At 38.9% G+C, this 26,410-nt stretch overlaps 1 protein-coding gene across 2 annotated transcripts in view; it reads left to right on the plus strand.

The window, feature by feature from the left end:
* The window catches only part of LOC108696083 (AT-rich interactive domain-containing protein 5B), a 236,798-nt gene that overhangs the window by 54,287 nt on the left and 156,101 nt on the right, over positions 1 to 26,410 (plus strand). For both annotated transcript variants that reach the window (XM_041570245.1, XM_041570244.1), the window contains exon 3: positions 191 to 416. In XM_041570245.1, the coding sequence (XP_041426179.1) occupies positions 191 to 416 (226 nt within the window). The remainder of the gene's footprint in view (positions 1 to 190; positions 417 to 26,410) is intronic.

The raw sequence follows: 26,410 nt of genomic DNA on the forward strand, positions 1-26,410 counted from the left end.
ATGGAAAGTAAAAACTCTGAGCACTTAACAAATAAACTATATTTATCCTTTAATCCTGTGGGTCACAGACAGGTCTCCAGATGTAGGTTAAAATGTTCTGGGCTCTGTTATTCGAAACCTGCAGCAGAAATATTGCAGCATTTATACCCTTAAGCAGCACTTTAATTCTTTTTATCTTTGTTTTTTTCAGCATGAAGTTATAGCTGTTTCAGAAAAGGTCATCGTCCGACTGGAGGACTTGGTAAAGTGGGCACACTCGGATTTCTCAAAATGGAACTGTGGACTCAAGGCTTTACCCGTCAAACTCAAGGAACTTGCCAGGAATGGCCAGAAGGAGTCCCTGGCCAAGTACAGACAATCGGTGCTAAACAGTGGATTGAATTTCAAGGATGTCTTCAAAGAAAAAGCAGAACTAGGTAACCATGATTCTTCATAGGTCAACCTTTTTGTTAAGTGCATGTTGGTTTGGACTGGCCTGCCAGAGATTCATATGATCTCGTAGTGGCCCTAGCCAAGAAAAAATAATATTCTTGTATCCTCAATAAGCTTATATAGCACCTAGAATATGATTGCATGTAATTATTGTGAGAATGGGTCAGTGATGGGATTCACAATAATGCAATCGCCAGGGCTGGATTTACAAAGCAGGTGCCCTAGGACAACTGCCGTTCATTGCCCCATACCCTCCCCTTTATTTATGCAAATTTTCATCATGGGGACCAGAGCAATGGGGATTGGCGCACTGGATCCCCAGTGTTTTTGAACCAATGTGTGTGTGGTTGTGCAGCATGCCGCCCCCTAAAATCCTGCTGCCCTAGGCCCGGGCCTTGGTGGCCTTTCCACAAATCCGGGCCTGGCAACCCCCACGTGCCTTTGGTAAATGGTAACAGAGCAGAGACACACAGGCAGATTCGGGACGATTAGTCGCCCGGTGACAAATCTCCTCTTCTTCAGGGCGACTAATCTCTGGCAACTTCAGAAAACGAAGCGCTCCAAGTGCCATCTTGCTGGCGATTTTCATTCTAATTCAGGAAGATTAGTTGCCCGAAGAAGAGGAGATTTGCCGCCGGGCATCTAATCTCCCCGAATCCGACCGTGTGTCTCTGCCCTAAATGGGATATGTAGATCCCTTGCAATATGAATGATTACACTATGGAATGATCGCCCCAAAAGCGATTAGCCATAGTTAAAATTCTGATTCACCTTCCATCCACTCAAGAGCGTGTCAGTCCTTGGCTCAACCAGGAAGACGATAAGGCCACATTAATATGTGAGTAATCAAGCCTTGCGGCCAATAATTTGTATCTGCAATGAAGTTATCTGCATGGATGGCCCAATCATAGTGTTGTTAGAAAAAGTTTTCTTTGCATGAACTAAGCTACACACACAAGCTAAGATTTATTGCTATTTCAGAATAACTTCCACTGAAATAACTAAATATGACATTTGCCTGCACAGAGATGTGAGTAGTGCAGTTAGGAAAATCATGAGCTTCTATGGCTGTTATGGTCAATGGGGTATTATGTTAAACTGTCCTGTTGGCCAACATTCCCCGTGTATCTTAGTTCATAGAATCAAAGTGTTATTTAAATATAGTGCCAAAAAGTGGATATTGGGTAAATAAATATTAAATTACTAATACAAATTATATTGAAGGTCTACTCAGATCTTCATGACCTTCCTAACTCCAACCAACAGCCTTATACCTTTATATGGTTACAGAACCCCTCAATGACTTCTAATATCCTTATCATTTACAGTAGGGGGTACATTATCCCTTATAATACATGAGTGATACTCAGAGTTCCCTGTATAACTCAGCCTGCAGCCTTGTGCCTTTATATGGTCACAGAAACCCTCAGTGACTTCTAATATCCTTATCATTTACAGTAGGGGGTACATTATCCCTTATAATACATGAGTGATACTCAGAGTTCCCTGTATAACTCAGCCTGCAGCCTTGTGCCTTTATATGGTCACAGAACAACCCCTCAGTGACTTCTAATATCCTTATCATTTACAGTAGGGGGTACATTATCCCTTATAATACATGAGTGATACTCAGAGTTCCCTGTATAACTCAGCCTGCAACCTTGTGCCTTTATATGGTCACAGAACCCCCTTAGCACTTCTAATATACAGAGAATGGCTTCACGTTTATTTAAATGTGGCCAACAGAGTTTGCAGTTTCATTAGAGTATCTGGAATCGAGAACAATCATGGCTGCCTCCTGGCTTATTGTTTGAAAAACAAGTTAATCATGTCACTCTCGATATTTGGGGGTTACCGTGGTTTCAGAATAACACTTAAACATTTCTTGTTGAATGTCAGATTTTTGGTTAAGCCATAATTGCAGCGTAATTGCTGTTTTTATGCAATGCAACACCCATAATAAATATCCTTAATGTCTCCCTGTGTGTTAGAACAAATTTGCATCAGAGTTATCCGAATCTGAAGGACAAATAATGTATGCCCAAAAGCATTCTGCCTGACAGATGGATCAGTGGCAAGATGTCTGCATCATTTCTGGAAAGGAATATGCTTTAGTGTCACATATAGAAATAAAAGGTGAACGATCACATCTGTGCTATGGTGTTTAATTCATAGAGGCAGGAAAATGATTGGTGCTTGGTGGCGTATCGCCCCCTCTTGTTTTAGGAATATTTATTCATGTGGGTATGTTTCATGCTGTTACTGCAAGAGGTTGTTAATGTCTTCATGAGAACACTGCGGTGCATGTGGTTTGAGTAAATGGGGTGCAGATCTGCTTACTCAGCACCATTGCTCCGACCGTGCACCAAAAGCTGCACACAGTTTGCCGTGACTCATTTTCTTCTGATTTGAAGTTATTGATAAAAGTATTGTGCTGTCAGCTGGAGAGACCACTCTCATGTACTGATGGTCAATTCTTGATACAGACAACATATATTAAATAGCTGGTGGACCAAATCCTAGGCCTAAAGGTGACCATACATGCAGAGGTCCGCTCGCTTGGTGGTGTTGCCAAATGAGCGGATCTTTCCATGATTATTCCCACCTTGAGGTGGGTGATATCGAGCTGATCCCATCGTGGGCCCTAGGGCCAAACAATCACAACACTGAGAATACAGGTGGTTGGATCGAGGGCCGCATCAACCAACCAACTCTGTCCTTGATCCAATGAGATTTTTTTTAACCTGGATGATCAGGGAATCCCGTCGGAGGGCCCCATACACAGCCTAATAAGCTGCTGACTTAGTCTCTCGGCAGAGTATATCGGCCTGTCTATGGCCAGCTTAACTGTGACCTCTTTTTGCTGAAAAATTGTTGAAATTAGGGATGCCCCAAATCCTTTTTTTGCTTAAGGATTTGGCCAAATACAAGCCTTTTTTAGGCGGTTTGGCCGACTCCAATAGCCTGTCCTAACCAAATCTGAAGCTTTAAAATTAGGGATGTACCGAATCCACTATTTTGGAATCGGCCAAAACCCCAATCCCTTTGCGGCCTAATACCGAATCCGAATTTGCATATACAAATTAGGGGTGGGAAGGACAAACATTTTTTACTTCCTTGTTTTGTGACAAAAAGATACATGATTTCCCTCCCCGTCCCTAATTTCGATATGCAGATTAGGATTCGGTTCGGCCAGGTAGAATGATTCAGCCAAATCAGAATCCTGCTGAATCCTGGCCGAATCCCGGACTGAATCCTGGATTCGGTGCATCCCTACTTAAAATCATGTGACTTTTCTGATTTGCCTGTTCACATTAGGGTACAGATTCTGTTCAAGATTCACTCATATTCCATCAGAAAACTTCAGGTTCAGCTGAAATCCAAAAATGGGGATTTGGTGCGTGCCTAAATGAGATGGCTAACAAGATATGATATATCAATTTAACAATTCATAACTGATATGTAAAGTTCATTCAAGTGAACAGATTAGTAAATGCATGTATGCAATGTACCCAAGGAATATTGACAATTTTACATTTCGACTTCTTGTATTTAATAAATATGTGTGTAAATGTGTATATAAAATCAAGTATTTCGGTGTGCCCAGGATGCAAGGAATACCGAGTAAAATGGAACTACAAAATGTAACAGATGGCACATTTTTGTTAAGTTTAGATTATTTTTACCTTAGCTCATATATTGTCGGGTTTAATATCAAACGGGGGGAGCGGCAACATCTGCTGCAGTGGCCCAAGTCACAGACATAAAACAAGAGCCTTGCAGTTTCCCGGGAGCCAACAAAGTGCCAAAGTCATAGATTCTGTTTTAGAACACAGAGGAGCACAGGAGGATTTTGATGAAGTCTTTTCAGAAGATTTCAGTTGAGTGTCGCCGTTCATTCCTGTTGGTTGTTGCTGTTGTTTCATGGTGATGTTTTGCATGTTTAGCCCAGGTGGGTGGGGGGGGGGCTGATTCACATAGATTGAATTATTTGATAAAGTCACCCTGATGCCACACAACGTAAAAGACAAACCGGACATTTAGTTCACATGTGCTGTGTCACGTGAGATACCGTGAATAAACTCCAGCAAAACACAATTGCAGGATGAAAACAAAAACAAACTTCTTTATTTTATAAAAGCTCAGGCAACTCCCTTCAACCGAAATCTCCCACTGGAAAATCCAAGCAACCCTCAGTCACCAACTGCTCCTTGTTAGCACCTCTGATTGGCCAGTAAATAAAGTTGGCCCCTACTGGCTGTTGGGCTTCACAGACCCTGACAGAAGATACTGCAACATGGTCTGGCTACTGACACAGGGTCCACGTCACATCACTCCCCCTTCCCAGAATTGGTGTTACCAGGTTTACCCATTGTTGGGTAAAACCTTGGAACAACAGCATTGGGTTCATCTCAATCCTCCTGTCGAGACAAGCCATCAGCATTGCCATGTAGCTTGCCACTGCGGTTTCCAGGCGCTCCTGTAAGATGCGCCTCTCATGCTCACTGGCCGTCAGCACCTTTTGCAGCTGGTTGAGTTGGTCATGGGAGCTGGCAGAGGTGCAGTTACTCTCCGACAGGGCCCCGGTCAGACTCTGCACCTTCTCTTTCAGGGACGTCTCACTCTCCTGAGCCTTGGCCAGGGTGCCAGTCAGCCGATCCACACACAGCTGCAGGGTGCTCACCTTTCCCTCACTGTCCGACAGCTGTCTCTGCAGTCCTTCCATGCGCTGCTGCATCTCTGCTTCCCGGTCAGCAAGAACCAGTTTGTGTCGCTGAAGTTCTCCCTCTAGCCCCCGGCGGGACAGCTCCAGTTTGGTATTTCGGCTTTCAGAGGCGTCCAGTACCTCTTTCAGACGCCGCCGCTCATTCTCGTATTTTGCTTCATTGGTTTTGATCTTGTTCAGCTTGTCCTGTTCTGATGTGTTGCTGGATGATATTCCTGAAGTTGTCGGGGAAATGCATTGCACATCTCCTGGGGTGAGACTGCAGCAGATGTCTCCAACATCATTGCCCACTAATACTGGAGCAGGGAGATGATCAAGAATCCCAACTGTATGCTGTATAGGTCCATTACCCACATCCAAACTGACCTGAGCCATTGGAATCTCCTTCTTAGTACCTCCAGGTAGAATAATACAAACAGAACGTCCTGGGAGGACATCAGAGGCAGAGAGCATATGGGGTTCTACTAGGGAAATGTAGGCTCCAGAATCAAGAAATCCTTCAGCCGGTTTACCATTGAGCATTACTGGGATGATATGTTTGGTGCGAGAAATTTGGTCATTCCAGTGGACGCCCAAAATGACATACTCCAATGGCTTGGGTACAAGTGGCCCATGGGTGTGTTGTTGTACTGCTTGAATAGCCTGTTGTTGAGCAGCGGTCACTTCCTGTCTGAGAGCAGTTACTGGACGAGCAACTGCATTATTGGAGGTTCTGGGTGGTTTTGAACACTGTGCAATAAGATGAGTAGTAGAACCACAGCGAAAACAGCTCTTGTTAAATGTATGATGTGGTTGTGGTGCTGGCCAGACAGGGCAAGGAGTTGAAGAACTTGTCCGTAGTTTTGTTCCCGAATGGATCCCAACAGATGGGAGAGCTGTGGAAGAAATATTACTTCGTCCACGGCGGATTTGGGCCTGCCCTTCCAAGCACTTGTCAGCCAGCCGAGCTGCTTCCTCCAAAGTTTTCGGAGAACGATCCCATATCCATCCCCGAATTTCCGGTAAGCACTTTTCCATGAACTGCTCTAGTAGACACAATTGGCGAAGATCCTGTATTGTCTGAACCTGGCTTGTGTTAACCCATTGGTCGAAGGCTCTCCGCAATTGGTTCCCAAAATCCCAGTATGTATCAGAGGCTATTTTATTTAGAGCGCGAAATGACTGTCGATATGTTTCTGGAGAGATGGCATAATGATTCAACAATACACGTTTCACTTCCTCATAATCAGTGCGCTGGAGATATGGGATCTCTCTATAGATATCACTCGCTTTCCCTCCCAATTTACCAGCAAGTATCTTCGTCCATTCTGCCTTAGGTACAGCGTAATCCTCGCACATAATCTCAAAGATGTGTAGGTACTTATCGATTCCTTCCTGGTAGTTATCAAAAGAGGGAAAGGCAGCATGGGTGAGCTTGACCACAGGTTTGAAATGCTCAGTATTGGGATGCTGCAGTTGTACTGTGTTCACAGCAGAAATGGGAACTCTCTTCATCTGTTCTTCCTGAATAGTCAATTCAAGCAGCTTAAGGCGTTCTGAACCAGTGAGATCAGACCCCAGAGCTGTAAGCCTTGACTGATACCTCACCATCGTGGGGTCATTCTCCACCTGACCCACTGCTGCCCCATACATTGACAGCTCATCCTCTGGTTCAGTAATGGTAGCGACTAGTCCACTTACATGTGTCATCTGGGTTGAGGAAGGACCTGCCTGCTCCTCTGTCTGCTCCATCAATAAACTTGCCACATCTGTCAGTCCTGGCTGAGTGACCTTAGTGTGTTGGGCAATAAGAGATGCCATCTGCGCTTTAGTTAGTCCATTACTTTTGATTCCACGATTCTTACACAGACCTTTGAGAATAGGAAGACGAAGCTCAGCCAATTCATACTCCATTATATGTGGTTCTGGCAAAAGTCTCTGCATAAAATTATCCCACCGCTGCCACCACTTTCTGTCACGTGAGATACCGTGAATAAACTCCAGCAAAACACAATTGCAGGATGAAAACAAAAACAAACTTCTTTATTTTATAAAAGCTCAGGCAACTCCCTTCAACCGAAATCTCCCACTGGAAAATCCAAGCAACCCTCAGTCACCAACTGCTCCTTGTTAGCACCTCTGATTGGCCAGTAAATAAAGTTGGCCCCTACTGGCTGTTGGGCTTCACAGACCCTGACAGTAGATACTGCAACATGGTCTGGCTACTGACACAGGGTCCACGTCACATGCTGCTCTTGATCACTAAACATTTCATCAGCCTTGACCCCCAACAATACTTGAAGAACAAAATGGGTCAATAGGATGTTGTCCCACCGGGTTTGTTATATAGTAACCCAAGGACCAATCTCAGGTAGAGGGGTATCTCTTGGGTTCCCTCCCAGACTGCTGCAGTTAAATTAAAAAAACAGTGGAGTTCGGATGAGATATAACCTTTCTCCGACTGAGTGAGGGGGCAGGCTGAGGTCTGCTTGTTAGGGCAGGACATAAACACAGACCTGTAGTGATGGGCGAACTTCTCCCGTTTTGCTTCACTGAAAAATTCACGAAAATTGACACCTGTGATGAATGTTTGACCTTCACACCTGTGGCTGTGATCCCCAACCAGAGGCTCTCGAGCAACATGTTTCTCACCAACCCCTTGGATGTTGCTCCCAGTGGCCACAAAGCAGGTGCTTATTTTTGAATTCCTGGCTTGGAGGCAAGTTTTGGTTGTATAAGAGTCAGGTGTACTGCCAAACAGAGTCTCCTATAGGCTGCAAGTCCACATACGCTACTAGATCACGTTCTTTATTTGGCAACCCCAGGACCTTTTTTCCGTGCTTGTGTTGCTCCCCAACTCTGTGACTCACAGCTAAAAAATGTTGGGGAACCCTGGTCTACAAACTGAACATTCCAATCAAGAAAAGAATCTGTCTGCATGTGAACTTTGATCCTCCTTTTGTCCTATCTGCTGAGTTTGCAATTTTTTTTAATGTTTTTGCTGAATTTTCATTGAAGCACTTGCACATACATTTTTTTAGAGGTTGAGAGCAACAGGCCTTCAGGTTTCATATAATAAGGAAAACTTCAAGGAGAACCGATCTGATGTCAGGTCAAAAAAAGGCGCTGGTGATGCCTGTGGGACACGCAGTGGAGGGGCATGTGAAATGGAGTAGGAGGAAAATCGATAAGGTGCAGCTGAGAATTTGATTAAAATGGCGTTGTGCAAGTAAACTAGAAAATAATCCATTTGTTTTGTCTGTAAGTCCTCAATACTCGCTTACGGAGAGAGATTCAGATATGTGTTTTTGCGAGAGTTTTAAGCATTAGACTGACGCTAATAATGTTCATGGCTCTTTCTATTACGGGGAAATTACAGAAAGGTCGTCTCCCAAAGACTTACTTTTATCCCAATTTTTAAAAATAATTTTCTCTGTAATAATAAAACTGTAGCTTGTACTTGATCCCAACTGAGATATAATTAATCCTTATTGGAAGGAAACCCGGCCTATTAGATTTATTTAATGTTTAATGCATTATCTAGTAGATTTAAGGTATGAAGATCCAAATTACGGAAAGATCTGTTATCCAGAATGCTCGGGATCTGGGGCTTTCTGGATTACAGGTCCCATACCTCTACCCAAGTTTCATTGAGTCATGTGATGCAAGTGACATCACTAAGAACTAGGGATGCACCGAATCCAAGATTCGGCTGAACTGAACCCGAACCCTAATTTGCATATGCAAATTAGGGGTGGGGAGGGGAAATCACATGACCTTTTTTTTTTCACAAAACAAGGAAGTAAAAATGGTTAACCCTTCCCACCCCCATTGGTATTCGGCCGAGTCTTTCGCGAAGGATTTGGGGGTTCCGCCGAATCCAAAATAGTGGATTCGGTGCATCCCTACTAAGAACTGATTGCAAGTGATACCATTATTATATTTTACAGGAGATATTGTGTGCTAGAGGGATAATAATTCATTTCATTGAGGACTCCGAAGCCATAAAAATGAACAAGGTCGAACCCCTACTATTGTTCAACGACGTTACGTATATTGTTTTTCTCTTGGACGATACGGTTCCGCAAAGTGTTTATTTGATTCAGATGTGCTTTTAAAATGCAGTCTTACGACATGCAAGAATAGCCAGCTCTTTAAACATGTAACCTATTGATTCTCCTTTCACTTAATACATATTTATCAGTGTTCCGTGAGCCTCAGAAGTCATGCCAAGAATGCCGTGATGCAAATAGCCGCCTAATTCATTAAAACAAAAGTTGTGTGATTTAATGACCGGGAAAAGCACATTTCCCTAGCCTGTCTGCTTTTTTCCTGTCCAAAAATGGAATTATAAAGCTGGTTTTTATCATTTGTTATGTTTCATGGTTTAACAATGATACCAGTGACTGGTAAGTGGAACATTTCCTGTTTGCCAATAGTCTATAAATGTCTGCACTTAATGCTCTTACAGTAACTCCGAGATTAGTCCAGGGACTTTATATTGTAATGCACCCTCCGCAGCTGTATTTTTGTTTTTCAGATAAAGTCAAGGATCTGTGAACCAAGTCCGATCCTATCCTAAGGGCATAGATGCTGCCCATCGACAAATCTCCTCTTCTTCGGGGCGACTAATCTCCCCGAACTGCCTTCCCTCCAGCTAGAATGCAAATAACCGGCAGGATGGCACTTGGAACACTTCGTTTTCCGAAGTTGCTTCACCAGGAAACTTTGTGCAACTTCGGAAAGCCGGTGATTTACATTCTAGCCAACGGGAAGGCTGTTTGGGGAGATTAGTCGCCCGAAGAAGGAACGATTTGTCGATGGGTGACTAATCTCCTGAAATAGCAGCGTGTGTCTCTGCCCTAAATCGTTTTAAATTAATCTCTAATATCTGCCCAGGCCATTGTTAAACTATCAGTAATTTCTTTAAAAACAAAATGAATGCACTTTAAAACAGGGTTCCGTTTTAGGTTAAAAAGAATTTATTTGTCTAATGTTGAAGTTCCTTTGTATTTAATCTGTTAAAGATCAGATCTTTGCTGTTACGGTATTATTTAAAGGAGTAGATTACCTTTAAATTAACTTTTAGTATGTTAGAGAATGGACAATTCTAAGCAACTTTTCAATTGGTGTTCATTATGTTTATTTTTTTTAATAGTTTTTCAGCTTTCAAATGAGGGTCGCTGACCCCCAGCTAAAAAAACAAACAGTCTGTAAGGTTAGAAATGTATTGTTATTGCTACTTTTTATTACTCATCTTTCTATTCAGGCCGTTTCCTATCCATATTCCAGTCTCTTATTTATATCAGTGCATGGTTGCTGAAAATTCAAACTATCTCTAGTTGCCATTTCTTTGTATGTAATCTTCTTCCTTTTTGGCAATGTCTCTATAAACAAATGGAAATAAAAGCAATGTCTAAATTAAATATATCTTTTTTTTTTTTTTTTTTTTTTCTCTCACGGTTCTACAAATGGATTTCCATTTTAACATTTGTTATTGTTTTAAGTCCATTTGTTCATTTCCCACTCCGAGCATTTAATTTTTAAAACATACCATTATGCTCTTACTTGTTCCAGCAGAACTTGCCAAAATAACACTTCTAGAAACCAGAGCCTTTTACAAGCGCATCCAAATGTAAATTCCCACTTACCAAGACAGCTACTGTGAATTTTACATTTCATTTTTTTTTTGCTTTTTCTCTACTTTTTTGCTCAACTTGCTTTGTTTTTTTTTTGTATTAATATAATATTATTATATAATATTTTGAATGATATGATTGATAGATTCTTTTTCTAATTTAGTTATAATACATCCATAAATATTGTTTTAGAATCCTTTGTAATATAAGGAAATGCATTCTGGTTTGTAGGCAGCCATTCACTAAAGGTGGTCATACACGGGTCGATAAAAACTGCAGAAAGATCGATTCGGCAGCTTATCAGCTTGTTTGTGAGGCCCTCCGATGGGCTTCCCCGATCGATATCTAGCCGAAAGTCAGATCTTTGCCGGATTTGTTTGTTGACGCGGTCCCATGATCCGTGATGGTCCCTAGGGCCCACGATCGGATCAGCCCCATTTCGCCCACCTCATTCTGGGCATATCGGGGAAAAATCCATTCATTTGGTGAAATCTCTACTTGTATGGCCACCTTAAGAATTTATTGATGACAGCTGTTTGTTACTAGGCTTGTCCTGACCGAGAATGGGCCAATCAGATGTAAAAGAGGTGGTTCATTGTCTTTAATGAGTGTGGATATGATTCCACAGGGTGGGGCTATGATTCAATGGAGTGGGGCAATGATTCAACGGGGTGGGGCTATAATGTCATTGGTCAAAGTGGATAGAGGATTTTCAAGAAGTGATCATGGGTAGGTGGTGTGGAGAAGCAGGACTGAGGCCGGCTGGAGGCAGAACAACCAGGAGTTACAAATTGCCAGCAAGCACATTGCTGGTAAATTTGTAAAACCGGCCTTGTCTGGTATTTTACCGGTTAGACTGGTAAAATATCGGGCAGGTGACAATTCAGACAATTACATTTTTTCTAAAACTCAAAAAATGTTTGATTTATTAAGTGAAAAAAACTCTAAATACAAAGCTTTGACAAGTAAAAGTAGTCGAGCTCCCGTCAAAGTCAATCGGATCTGAGCTGATCCTATTGGACCTTTTTTAATCAATACGGACTTTGAGGTTTTCAGATTTTTTTCCGCTAGTAATTATCAGAAAAACTTACATTTTCTAGACATTTTAGTATATTTTTTTTTTGTGCATTGGTCAGCATTTTTTCCCATTCATACTTTTTATATTTGGAGCTTTTAATAGTTTTCATGACATTCATGTTTTTAAAGAAATAGTTTAATTGTGGTTTCAAAATTCAAAATTGTCTAATTTTACTAAAATTCTATAATAAATTGGCCTCTATATGTTCCTGAGCACACAGGGTGACGTTTGCCCAAAAAATGCACTTTTGACCAAAAGGCTGAATATTTACAGGAGTCGCTTATATGCATACTCCCAATGGGGTCAGGGAAGGGGTCAGGGAAAGGGCCATGGCCAGGGTGTAATACAGCATGTTTTAGAGTCCTGCAGCGGGTCGGGTAACTGCGGGTTACCCGCAAAAACCTGCGGTACCCAGTGGGTTGCCGGTAGAAGTTTTGGGAACGGGTATAGACGCGGGTCGGCGGTTCTCCAGGTTTCCGGGTCTTCTAAATAGTGAGTTTTACTCATTTTTTTCTGATCACGCCTACTTACACTTCCGGTTTACAATGACAGCGCTTCCTGTTTTACTCCTTTTTTTCTGATCACGCCAACTTCCAATGATGTCACTTCCGGTTTACAATGACAGCACTTCCTGTTTCTTGATGCTCAGCGGATCGAGTTGCGGATAAGGTACTTGCAGGTCGGGTAGCGGGTCCAAGCAGGTAAATATGCGTGTTGCGGGTCCGGTTGCATGTTGCGGTTCGGGTTTAACAAATTTGTTCCGTGCAGGACTCTAGCATGTTTGGCTTGGCATTGGTTTGGCCAAAAATCTTCCCAATATGGATCCTTGGAGATTAATGCCTTTATATATGTGTGTGTGTTTCCCGTACATTACAAATACACTATTATCTACTATCTGCATTTTTCCTAAGATTCTGGTGCTTAACTAAATGAAAATATGATCTGTGTTACTCTGTTGGCAATAGACAAGGTTCATTTGGCATGTCCTCCGCTTGTTTCTGCTGTGAGTGTTTAAATATTTATATTAATGATAATAAAAGCGATCCCTTCTCTATTGGAGGTATAACATAATGCATGATCGTGCAGTAATCACCTGCTAATGCAGAAATGAATGCCGATATTCCGCTTTATGAATGCAAAATGTTATTTATGTTCTCGGCCGAAATAAAACAAAGTCTTGTTGCAAATCGGTCAGGCTGGAAGGTTAATATTGTGCTTGAAGATGATGATCTTTTTTTTATTGCCAGTGTGAATCTCATTACGGCTATTAGAAAGGCAGCTGTAACAGAACAATAGAATAACCAGCCTTTTTAATGAACAAACAGCTGTTGATATTTCCTGCTTTAAAAAAAAAAACAAGACTAAATATCTTATTCAGCTGCTCGTATTTGTTTTTTTAAAATAGATAAATATCCATGTCATGTACAGTAAATGTATATATGTGTGTGTTGAAGGGGAATCAAACTTCTAGATGGCGAATACGTTATTTTATGGTATGTTGTGCTACTTACTATAGCCCTATGCCATGAGTACTGCTCTATGCTTCAACCTGGATGAGCAGTCGATTGAAGGCCATACTAGTGGGACCAAAGGGTGAAGGGAGTTTTTCTTGGCGTTGATTCCCAAGTGGTACAGGCCTGCTGAACATAAGATAAAGGACACAATAGCCCAAAAATTTATATTTTTGTTTCCAAGACTTCATTAAGTTACAGTCAACCAGTAATTAGAGAATAAAATGATTAATACTGACTTTTTTCAACTTGAGCTCGTGATTATCGGCAATCCGCTGACTGTCTGTAATAATAAATAAAATACAGCCTAAAACAGGCCTAGTGATACGTAACATTTTAAAACGCCAGTAAATTTTTCCCCTACAATTCTCGTGTCAAATGAATAAGTGGAGTTTCCCATTCGGACCAGAATTACCAAAATGGAAGTTTGTAAAGTATCAGTAATTTATTCGCCAGGCGAAAATTTGCAGCGAATTTCCACGTTCCACTGCCGGCGAATAAATTTGTGAAACTGCAGCGAAAATTCACTGGCGACAATATCCACGAACACATTGACTTTAATACAATTGAACAAATAGGCGTGCATCAAATGTCAAATTGTAGCCGGCGGCATCAAAATTTACGTTTTGCAAAGTTCACGGTAAATTTGTGCATTTTATAGTGAAACAGGACAAATTTCTATCACTAATAGTCACCTTAAAACATTACCAACAAAGTGGACCCGGCACCGAGACACACAAATCTGTGTAATAAAAGTCCTTTTCAAATTAAACATGAAATCCAATTTCTATTTTTTATTAAAGCATTCATAGCTGTTGTAAACTCTCTCATTTGAAAATCTCAGCTGTCAATCAAATATTGTCTGCCCCTCCTTTATGCCATGGGCATAGAGGCGGGACAGGCAATTACTTTCACTTTCCATTCAGCACTTACTAGATGTCACTGCTCTCCCCACATTCCCCCGTTCTCTTCACCATTTAATTGTGTAGCCAGTACATGGGGATTGACATCAGGTCCCCCATTCTGGGGCACAAACAAGATGTTGCAAGGCTTGTCTTAATAACAGTGTCCACAAAATGGCTGCTGCCTGCTTGCTATAATTATGAATTCCCAGACTGAAGGAAACAAGATTCAAATAATTTATATAATGTAATTAAAGTTCATTTTGCTTGACTAATGTGATAAAATAGGATTTTGAATAATTTTTTTGGGTGACGGTTCCCCTTTAAAAAGCATTTTATCACTACAGTGAGATGTTGAGAAGATAATTCCATATTTTCTCAATCATAAATTCTCAAACTTTTTATTTTTTTCCACAAGAATGAATTTTTTTTTTCTGGTGTCCATTGGCTACAAAGTGCTAAATATTCGTTTTACTCTTGTTTTGGAAAACAAAAAAGGTTCTTTGTTCTTCAAAAAAAGAAAAAGACTTCCTCATATGCAGTCACAAGCTCTTGATCACTTACAGACATGGGAGAAATTTACATGTGCACATTTCTCCATTGTTTAAATTTAACAGGGGAAAAAAAAAACAAAAAAACCCTGATCTGCTCATATCATCATCTCTCCCATGACTGGATGTTGGCTTGTTTCCAATGAGCTCAAATTTGAGGCTGTAAATCGCCGGCTGAAATAGCAGAAAGTGGATTTGTGGAGTGTAAACAGTTTGGAAAATCAAGTAATTGTAGAGGGTGATTGATTGCTATGCGATTGTACTTTAAATTAGTCTTAGCCTTGGACACAAATATACACAGGCTGGCTGGTGTGCTGCTTTATTCAATGGAATATTGGCTTATTAGGCGATCTACAAAACACTGTATACATTTCCAAATGTGACCTTTAAGGAAATGAATAGTTTTATTGTGCATCTATGAAACAACAGTTCAAGCGATGATTTTTAACCTGCACTATAAATACTGTATTCTAAATGAAAGGCTTCTAAAACTCACGCCGGTATTCTACCAACCAACCCCCTGAAACCCGAGTAAGAACTTGATGATTCACTCTACAAATGGTATTTATGTTTTATACGTTAGTAACATTTTTACACGTCCCCCGGCGCATGGTGATTAAACCTTGATTGTCACAGTAGTAAAGGCAATGATGACTTTAGCAAAAGGCACCGTGAAAAAAGAAAAACAGTGTAGCCTTTAAAAAGAAAATTGTAAAACGACAGCCATTTGCAGCTGCTTCTAATAAACGATTCCCTTATCCAGTGCTGTGCTTGTTCTCCTCTGTGTCTGTCTGGGAAGTAGATCAGAACATTTTTGGCATTCTAATTCAAACAGTGCTTTTTGAAAGATTTTTTTTTTTTTTTTGTAAATGTTCTTTCACCTGTTGGAGAAAAGTATAAGACTCTGAGTTATACTTTGTAGCACATCAGTCACTTACAGAAGCCATAGAATATTGCCAGATTTTGGAAATAGAAAGACCGTGTGTAATCGTTTTGAAATGTGAAATATTTTCTTTAACAATTTTTCCAATAGTTCTTTAAAATGGGGGACCTAATGCCCATGCATGGTACCCTACACAATTATAGAGTGTGAGGAGGAAGGGGGAATGTGGGGAGAGCAGTGACATCTAGGAAGTGCTGAATGGAAAGTGAAAGTAAGTGACTGCCCCACCTCTATGCCTGAGGCATAGAGGAGGGGCAGACAATATTTGATTGACAGCTGAAACTTTTAAACGAGTTTCTAAAAGGTATGGATGCTTTAAGGAAAAAAATAATTTGTGTTTCATGTTTAATTTGAAAAGGACTTTCATTATACAGCTTTTTATGTCTGAGTAACAGGTCCACTTTAAGCCATGACTTTTTCAGATTGGGCATTTTGATGCCAAAAAAACAAAAAAGTCACAGGGAACCTGTATGCTAGATAACCTGGTGTATAGCCATAAATAGGAGAATGGAGTCCGGAAGCCATGAAAAAGTGATGGTTTAATGCAAAAAAAAGGGTGCAAAATAGGAACCAATAAACAGGAATCAATGGTACCGGCAGGCAAAGCAAAGTCCAGTCAATGGCCCAAACTTCGGGAAAGGCAGAAATCGGTGAAGATCCTATAAACAAGCCAATGTCAGGACAGGCAGAAGTCCAAAGGGAAAGTCCAGATAGCAGACCGGGTCAATACCGGGAGTTCCACACGAAGCAGGCCGGCATCCAGGACAAGGGTTCAGTAGCAGGGAGAGGGCTCAGAGACTGGAACTAGGAACTTGGAACTTCCCTTCTTTCTACATGTCCTCAACATAATGATCAAGTCTCCAAGAGTTGCTTGTATAAAGGGGCAAGATTGCAGCAGAGAGATATAGCATAAGTCCATCATAATATCAAACCCACACTGACTCTTAAGATGTCCCAGTGGCAGGTATGGTTCAACAAATAGACAATAGTTTGATTGCTGGCATTTCCTGACAGTATGACCTTTTCAGGATTTATAATGCAGAAAAACTGTGACAATTCTGAATACGAAAATACTCCAGCTAAAACTTGTTGAAAATGCCCCTTTTACAACTGGAAGATCTTTCTTTAATTCTTGGTTTTAGAGGTTTTCAGGATTTTTATGATGCTGAGTTTTGTGCGACAATACGAAAAAGTCGCAATTATTGTGCCACAACTGGAAAAAGTTGCGGATTTCGTGACTTTTCATTGACTTTTCCCATTCGTGCTTTTTCACTTGGGATTTTTTCATCAATTTCATGACATGAGAAAGCGAGTTTAATCATGGTTTCAAAAACCTCTAAAACCACAGAAATGAGACAGTGAGGTGTGACAGATGATTCATGGCCCTGGTATGCTGTAATCAACATCTTGCATAAAATGGCATCTACTATTATAACATTTTGATGCCAAGTTGTATGTAGAATCCCTTCCAAAAGAACTGGGTTTCTCCTAGGTCCATTCTCCCACTTTATGGCTTTTGGTAATATTGGAGGACCTGGTGTCAACTAATCTCGTTAAGGTGATTTGTTTCTGGTTCTTCAAAAAATAATTACCGTATATACTCGAGTATAAGCCGACCCGAGTATAAGCCGAGGTACCTAAATTTACCTACGAAAACTGGGAAAACTTATTGACTCGAGTATAAGCCTAGACACAACTACAGCCCTGTCTCCCAGCAGCGCACATTCCGCCAAAGCGACCCCCCGAGCGATCACCCGGGCAAAGTTGATAGAGACAGAGAATTGCCAAACGGATTACTGTGTCCCACTGTCCCACTCCCATGTGCAGAGGGTGCAGTGTGATATTGCCATCACTGTTAATCTTTGGTATAACCAACAGAGGGCGCTGTGTGATATTGCAGTCACTGTTATTCTTTCATATAACCAACAGATGGTGCTGTGTGATATTGCAGTCTCTGTTATTCTTTCATATAACCAACAGAGGGCGCACTGTTATTCTTTCATATAACCAATAGAGGGCGCTGTTTCATATTGAAGTCTCTCCCCAAGCAAACTGTTGGTATAGGAATGATTAAAAGTGACTGCAATCTCAGCTACTGCCCACTGACTCAAGTATAAGCCGAGGTAGACTTTTGCAGCACATTTTGGATGCTGAAAAACTCGGCTTATACTAGAGTATATACGGTATTGTACTGTCCTCCCACAAAGGATACTGGGATTGAATTAGTAAACAAGGCTATCCCCTTATTTAAACGTACCCATGAAGGTAGAGGTAGCCTTGGAAAATTTTGAAAAGATATGGGGGTTTATTTACTAAACTCAGAATGCGAAAACCCCCAAAAAATCGTGTGTTTTTAGTATATAATCAAAAATAATCTTCTGCTTTTATAGTCGCGCACCTGCTCATCCCGCCCCTTTTGTGACATCATCGGTGGTCTATATAAGGTCTATAAAAGGAACCCGGAAGTCAGGCGGGTGGAGGGAGTGCGGGTTTTGTGTTTTACCCGACCCGCACATCACTAATGGCATAGTACTTCTTCCCCCCAAATCCTCTAGTTGGCACATCAGAATGTCGCCCTCTCTTGATTCCTGGCTAGTGGCCAAATTTATCAGTTGTCCGTATTGATGTTTTTTTTTGAGTCCATATGGACACTCCACATTCACAAGTATGTAACAGCCCAGCCCAAATTTACAGTGCACTCCTTAAACAAACATTGTTTTTGAATACCAGATTGAATTTTGGTTTGAGTGTGTTATTGTTAGATAAGCTTAGCTAAAAATACACGGTGGCCTTTCCTTTGCTGATGTATTCAGACTAAGGTTGTTTCCCTCAAATTTCTAAAGACTTTAGTGCAAATGATGAACATTACGACTTTTGACATGTTAGAACAATGCAATATATTTAACTGAAACACAGTCTTGACAAATCCTTGCTTGCAATGAGACTAACGTTGTCAGAGTGGCCCCCTTTGAGGTTCACCCACACTAATGCTTATACCCAACTGCTTGTAGTAGTAATTTCGATGCACGGAAAATCGTAGTTATATAAATTTATCCACAAGCATTTGTTTGTTGGGTTGTGTTTGGTCCTGTTGGAAAAAATGCAATGAAAATACGATTATTATAATTTAGATTTTGTCTGTTAATGAATCATTTTTATTACATTACAGACCATAACTTTTAAATATCTAATATTTTTTAATTGCATCTGTGTTATACAACTAGTTGGAGCATGACGTTTTCAAATTAACAGGATACAATCTAAATCGAAGTTGCAAAAAAAAAAAAAAAAGGGATATTTTTTGAATATGCATTGATATCTTTCCGACAGAAACTGGGGGAATCGTAAAAATTCCCTTTGAAAAAAGGAAAAAGTTGGGAAATGCAAAAATAATTTTTAGTGCAACTAATTGGTAATGAGCAAAACGGCTCCATTTCGCTTCACAGCCAAGTGCTTTGGAGTCAATGACCTTTTTTTTTTTACTGTTTTTTTTTTTATCTTGTGAAATGCATCTTAGTCAATGGGTAGGATTTTTTACTGTTTTTTTTCCTGGTGAAATAAAATGGATGGTGAAATTGTAGTGCAGATTTGCGAAATAACATAACCCATTGATATTTTATAATTAATGCAATAAAGTTTGTCAGAAGGGGTTATATTGTCCCTTTAAATGAACGATAAAAATTAATCCTGATATTACATGATCCCCCTAGTGCCAAACCGATGTTGTAAACTGTACAAACCAAGAACAACATATGGAGTCCTATTTATCAACGTTTGGATTTCAGAGGTAAACTCACAAACGCTAATGGGGTTATTTACTGAAATCCAAATTTATCTCATATTTTATTTTAAAAAACCATGACCAAACTCCCATGCTCAGTTTTTAGCTTATTTATTAATAATAAAAAACCTCTGTTTAACCAAATCACGAAAAAACTCTATAAAATAGAGCGAAAACCCAAATTGCTAGAATTTTCCAGGCTTTTTTTTTTTTTTTTTTTTTTTTGGAGTCAATGGTCTTTTTTTATTCACTGTTTTTTTTCTCAAATGCGTCTTAGTCAATTTGTCCCTTTAAATGAAGGATAAAAATGAAAGTGGGATAATCGTATGTCATTGAAAGAACACAACCATGTAGGGGCCCATTTACTTATCTTGTGTGAAGGAATAGAATAAAATTAACTTTGAATTTCGACTGATTTTTTTGGCTACTTCGACCATCAAATTGGCTACTTCGACCTTCGACTACGACTTCGAATCCAACGATTCGAACAAAAAATCGTTTGAATATTCGACCAATATTCGACCATTCGATAATCGAAGTTCTGTTTCTTTAAAAAAAACTTCGACCCCCTACTTTGCCACCTAAAACCTACCGAGGTGCAATGTTAGCCTATAGGCTTTTTAATGTTTTTTTGGTCGAAGAAAAATCGTTCGATCGATGGATTAAAATCCTTCGAATCAAAGGATTTAATCGTCCGATCAAACGATTTTTCGTTCGATATTCGAAGTCGAAGGATTTACATTCGGCAGTCGAATATCGAGGGTTAATTAACCCTCGATATTCAACCTTATGTCAATCTGCCCTGTAATGTATAGCCAATTTAAATAATGCTGTCAGTAGTGATGGCCGAATTTATTCGCCAGGCGCGAATTCACTGCGAATTTGCGCAATTTGCTGCTGGCAAATAAATTCGCAAAACGACCGAGAAAATTAGCTGGCGACCAAAAAAACGGACACCGGCGTAAAAAAAAACGGACACCGGCGTCAAAAACTAGACACTGGCGCCATTTCGCAAATTCGCCCATCACTAGCTGTCAAGATTCAGGGAATTGTAGTTCAGCAAAATCTGGAGGGTGGAACTTTGCCCAAATCTGATCTGCAGAACTTTAAATCAGTTTTTTGTGCAAGCGTCTGATCTAAAAAAAAAAAACATTTCTGGTTTTCATATTCACTGGAGCGTGTGTTCTCCCCAAAGTTTTCCCTCTACAGCAGCTGGGGACGCAAACACTCAGAATTAAAGAAAAAAAAAAAAAGCGTATTTTAATCTTTGTATTAAATCATTTGCAAATGAGATTCTCTGCACATGAATCATGGAAAAAAAAACAAAAAAACTGATCTCATAAATTCATTAAAATTCATGCTTGCGTTCAGAGTCCTGGAATGTTAAAATGCCCTTTGGTTAAAAACAAAAGAGAGATATTACACAATGAGTGTTTATAAAGCTGTAGGTGAATCATGATGAAGAATAAAGACATGGGTGCACATGTATAATCATGTTTTTTTTTTTTACTTTTTTCTTTCCGAGCCGAAATTAAATATATACGGTAATGTAACTGCCAGGCACAGAGCTAATGTGCAATACAAATGACTAGGTATTGTGTATGGAACATATTATATTAATTGCCTTTTTTTTTTTTTTTTTTTTTTTCCATTCCAGCTTCTTGGAAAGGCATAAAGAAATATAACTTGGTCTTGGCAGATATTGCATAATATTGAATCTATTTAGTTAGTGAAATTGAGCCGAATTAACATATTAAAAGCTACTAAATCAGTGTAACCGGGCACAATAAATAGAACAAAATGCAGTTGTTTTTTTTTTTTTGGGGAAAGCTACAATCTACAATAAAACGAGAGGATCTGATTGTTCCTAGAGGGATGTTGCTATTAATATGAAGGAGAACTAAAGTTTCAAGCAAAAATGCCAAAATGTTAGGCCCCGCCCCAGTGAAACATTGAATTGGGGGGGCAGGTACCTTTACTTCTCTAAATAGGAAGGGTAAAGGGTTTAGTGTGGGGTAGTTTGGTGAATTTCTTTCCATACCCTACTAGTTGCATCTTGTTCTAAAAGCATATTTACAGTAGATCTTTCACTTCCAAAACGCTATCCGTTATCTGGAAACTGGGGACAGTCCCTCTTTTTACAGCTCAACCCGCAGTCCCTCGTTTGTACTGGAAAGTCCCGATTTTCTCTGCACTGAACAGGCAGAAAAAGAAACCATGTTTATAACTTAATTGTCTTTTGGCAGAGAGCCCAGAACAGCCACAGCTGCAGATAAGATACTTTTGTGACAATTTTGAGATAAGCAAATAAGTAATTGTAGCAATAATGATGGTTTTTTTCCCACGCAAACTTTGATTTTTCTGGTAAAATTTTTTTTTCATTTTTCAAGTTTTTAACATTTGGACTTTAATAAATAACCCCTTATACTACAAATGTCAGGTAATTTTATTAAAACATTCGAATTATAAAAGTACAAACAGAAAATAATGTGCTAAAAAATACGAATTTGAGTTTATCGGACAATTCCAAAATGTCTAAAAGTCTGAATTGGTTTAAAACAGTCCAATAGGATCTGCAGACTTCTATTGGACCTTGACAAACTTTTATTTGGAAAAGTTTTGTTTTCATGGTTTTCGCAATTTTTACACTTACACTTACATACTTCGAATTGGCTACTTTGACCTTCGACTACAACTTCGAATCGAACTAAAAATCATTCGACCATTCGATAGTCGAAGTACTGTCTCTTTAAAAAAAACTTTGACCACCTACTTCGCCACCTAAAACCTACCGAGCACCAATGTTAGCCTATGGGGAAGGTCCCCATAGGCTTTCTTAGCTTTTTTTGATCGAAGGAAAATCGTTCGATAGATGGATTAAAATCCTTCGAATCCTTCGATCGAACGTTTTTTCCTTTGATCGTTTGATTGAAGGAAATGCGGTAAATCCTTCTACTTCTATAATCGAAGGACTTTACTTTGACGGTCGAATATCAAGGGTTAATTAACCCTCAATATTCGACCCATAGTAAATGTGCCCCTTCATGAATCTCAAATTTTTTGTTTTTTTTTTCAGAAAAAAAAAAAGGAATACCACAAATCTTTAGCAATTCGTGAATTGATTGTTATTAAATTGGCCCCTTAATAAAAACAAATTAAGGTTCCACTGGCGCATGAAACATGATTTCTTGCTATGCCTAAAATATATAAAAGATTCGGATATTTTATTATAGTGGTCCTTCAACATATAATTTTCCATTGCTATAAACAACCAACTCTGTTTGTGATTTTTTTGGATTTTTTTTGTAATACTTAACTTAACCTTACATACACTACATGTAATGTACTAATAATTGAAGAATATTTCAGTTTGAATTTTTGCTTGCATAAGCCTTTAAGTGCTGTTCATGAATCAAACCGCAACCGACTGACTCTTGTATTCATTCACTAACATTTGTCATGAGTTTCACTATGGAAAAAAAATTCTCGAAAACAATATGTAAAAATGCGCGCCCAGATTGTATTCATCCACGATTGTTGAAAGCGGAAAGATGCAAAACTATTTGAATTAAAAAATTTTTTGTTTTTCAATGGTATAAATTAAAAAACAGAGCACAATATAGCAGGTAATGTATCTACCATACCAGTAAAATAAAAAGCATAAATACTAACAGACCTGTGAAAAACTCAAACACACACACAAATATATATAAACGTTATTTAAATATATGTAATAAGTCGGCAGCTTGAAAGTAAATTGGAGGGAGGCCGTGCTGTGTAAAGTAATTATATTTTCCAATTACAGAAAGGTGTAATTAAATTGTGCTTGCTTGTACTAGGATATTTGACTTGTTATTTCATGCCATGCTCACATCATAGAGCTGTTTTCCAGAAAGGTGTTTTTTTTTTTTTAAATTTAAATACTATGGGGCATATTTATAAAATGGTGTTAAAAAAAAATTCATATTTCAATTTTCATTAACACAGTTTACACTTTTTTCCCTGTGTATTTTTGCATGCAGTAATAAAGCTGGCTTATGATTTGTCGCAATGGTGTCAGTGCTAGTAAACAAAAATTGTAAACTGGGGGCTGATTTATCAAAGGTCGAATGTTAGAGTTTTTTTTTTTACCTCAAAAGAACTAATATGACCTTGAAACTCGAATGGTATTTTATTTAAGAAAAAACATCTTTAATGAATGTTACCGACCCAAAAACTCGAATAGACTAAACAGATTTGAAGGCAATTCAAATCGAGTTCTTCTCCGAAAAAAGTTGAATGCCAGGAAGGCTATTAACTTCTTCAAATAGATCGGCGGACCTCTGCCATTGACTTCTACAGGTTTTAGGTGGCCACCTATCGAATTCGAGGCACTTCCAGGATCGGGGGATGATAAATCTCGGATTCGAATTTCAAATTTAAATTCGAGTTGCTGGTATTAAATTTGAAATTGTGAGTTTTGACCAAAAAACCAACTCGAAAATTCGAATTCAAATTTAGCATTCGAACCTTAGTAGGGATGCACCGAATCCACTATTTTGGATTCGACCGGATTCTTCACAAGCTGAACCGAATCCGAATCCTAATTTGCATATCCAAATTAGGGATGGGAAAACATTTTTTACTTCTTTGTTTGTGACAAAAAGTCACGCAATTTCCCTTCCGTCCCTAATTTCCATATGCAAATTAGGATTTGTACTCCTGCTGAAAAATGCAGAATCCCAAACCAAATCCTGGATTCAGTGCATCCCTAAACCTTGGTAAATCTGCCCCCTAGTGTAGTGGATAAACTTACTTAGGTTCTGTTACTTTTTTTTTTTTTTTACACTTTCTGCTTTTTTGTAAATTTGGTTCCATTCATTTTCGCAAAGACCAAACTCTTGGAATCTCCCCCACTGATTTGTACGCCATTTGCTGGTGCACCCGTGTTTCTGGCCATGGTTAGTGATGAGCAAATCTGTCTCGTTTTGCTTCAACAAAAATTTTACAGATTGGCAAAAATTCACAGAATCAATGGGCATTTTTCAGAAAAAATTTTTTTTGCTCATCCCTAGTCATTGTCGCTTGGAAACATGGCCTCTAATGTAGGAGTTTGTAAGGAGTGTCCTCACATTCCTGCATGAAATACGTCTTCATGTTGGCAATGATTTCAACCGATCCAATAATAAGTATTACCCATTATAAGCTATTTTTCTCTGTTACTACTACCAAGATTAATTTCTATATTGCTTCCTTGTGTATTTGGCATGTGATAAAGCCAACCGTTGAGTAAGAATGAGAGTTCATTACATTTCACTGTGAATCTATTCAAGTGCAGTAGGCCATAAATGGAAATGGAATTTATTCTGGTGCTTACATGGCTGTAAATATATGTATGTGTCATTAACATTCTAGCCTATTCTTTACCCAGAACATATATATATATATATATATAATTAATGCTTGCTAATGTTAACAATTAGCACAATAATATTGACAATAACCTTAGTATTAGCATAATCATTTTTTTGTCATTTATTTATTTTTTATTATATTTACTTTTTTTTAGTTGAATATTTTTTTTTAAAGAATTTCAGTATTATTTTAAATCAATAGTTTATCCAAATATGAGTTTGCAGTTTCATCATCTATTAAAAAAAAAAAAACAGGTGGGAATTGCTGGAAAATGTAAGAGTTCATAATATAGAGTATTTACGGAAAGAATTTCAGTATTATTTGAAATCAATAGTTTATCCAAATATGAGTTTGCAGTTTCATCATCTATTAAAAAAAAAAAACAGGTGGAAATTGCTGGAAAATATTCATAATAAAGAGTATTTACGGATTATGGAATGCACCAAATTGTTTTGTGATTTGGATAAAGTCCAGCACTTTTGTATTTGGACTAATCTTTAAAGTTGGTACAGGTATGGGATCTGTTATCCAGAATGCTCGGGACCAGGAGTTTTCCCGGATAATGGATCTTTCCATAGTTTGGGTCTTCATGAATCAAGTCTACTAGAAAATCATTTAAACATTAAATAAACCCAATAGACTAGTTTTGCTTCCAATAAGGATTAATTACATCTTATATATCAAGGACAAGTTACTGTTTTATTATCACAGAGAAAAAGGAAATTGTTTTTAAAAATTTGGATAAAATGGAGTCAATGGGAGACGGCCTTTCTGTAATTTGGAGCTTTCTGGATAATGGATCCCATACCTGTATTCCATTTCGGTTGAATGCTAAAATCATGTGATGTTGAAGCTTTGAACAAAATGCGAAACATTTTTGTTGGCAGATGATGGCCTTTTCTTTTATCTGAAATTAGAATATGCCAAGTAGGGTTTCTTTCAGTATTCAGCCAAATTAAAAAAGTATGGATTTGATGTATGTTTCCCTAATATGAACAGTATAAATGTATGTTGCAATGTACCAAATGTAACACAGAGATGATTACTCATCCTGCAATCAGCTTCTTAAGTTATTCTAATCAATTACTGACTGGAGGTGGGGTGTTTTAATTGTAAGAAAAATTCCCCTTAAACCACTGGCAAAACAATGACTAAAACTCAGGTGATTTACCACAGAGTAGTAGCATTGATAATAATTTGGTCTGTAAATGTACAAATGTACAGTAAAAACAGTTGATCATTAAAGGGGAACTCCACACAAACATAACTGATGCTATTTGAAAAGTAAACATAATTTCAAGCAATTTTGCAATAAACATCAATTAAAAAATATGCAGACTTTTCATGATTTTTAATGGTTTCTGACAATTCCCTAAGCCTAGCCCCCTGCTCTCCTGCTGATCTGTCTGACTACTTTGACTACTTTGCTGAGCTGGCTGACTACTGTTACTTTGTATCAACAGTCATCTGTCCT

The sequence above is a fragment of the Xenopus laevis genome, chromosome 7L (genome assembly GCF_017654675.1).
Source record: "Xenopus laevis strain J_2021 chromosome 7L, Xenopus_laevis_v10.1, whole genome shotgun sequence".
Taxonomy (NCBI): domain Eukaryota; kingdom Metazoa; phylum Chordata; class Amphibia; order Anura; family Pipidae; genus Xenopus; species Xenopus laevis.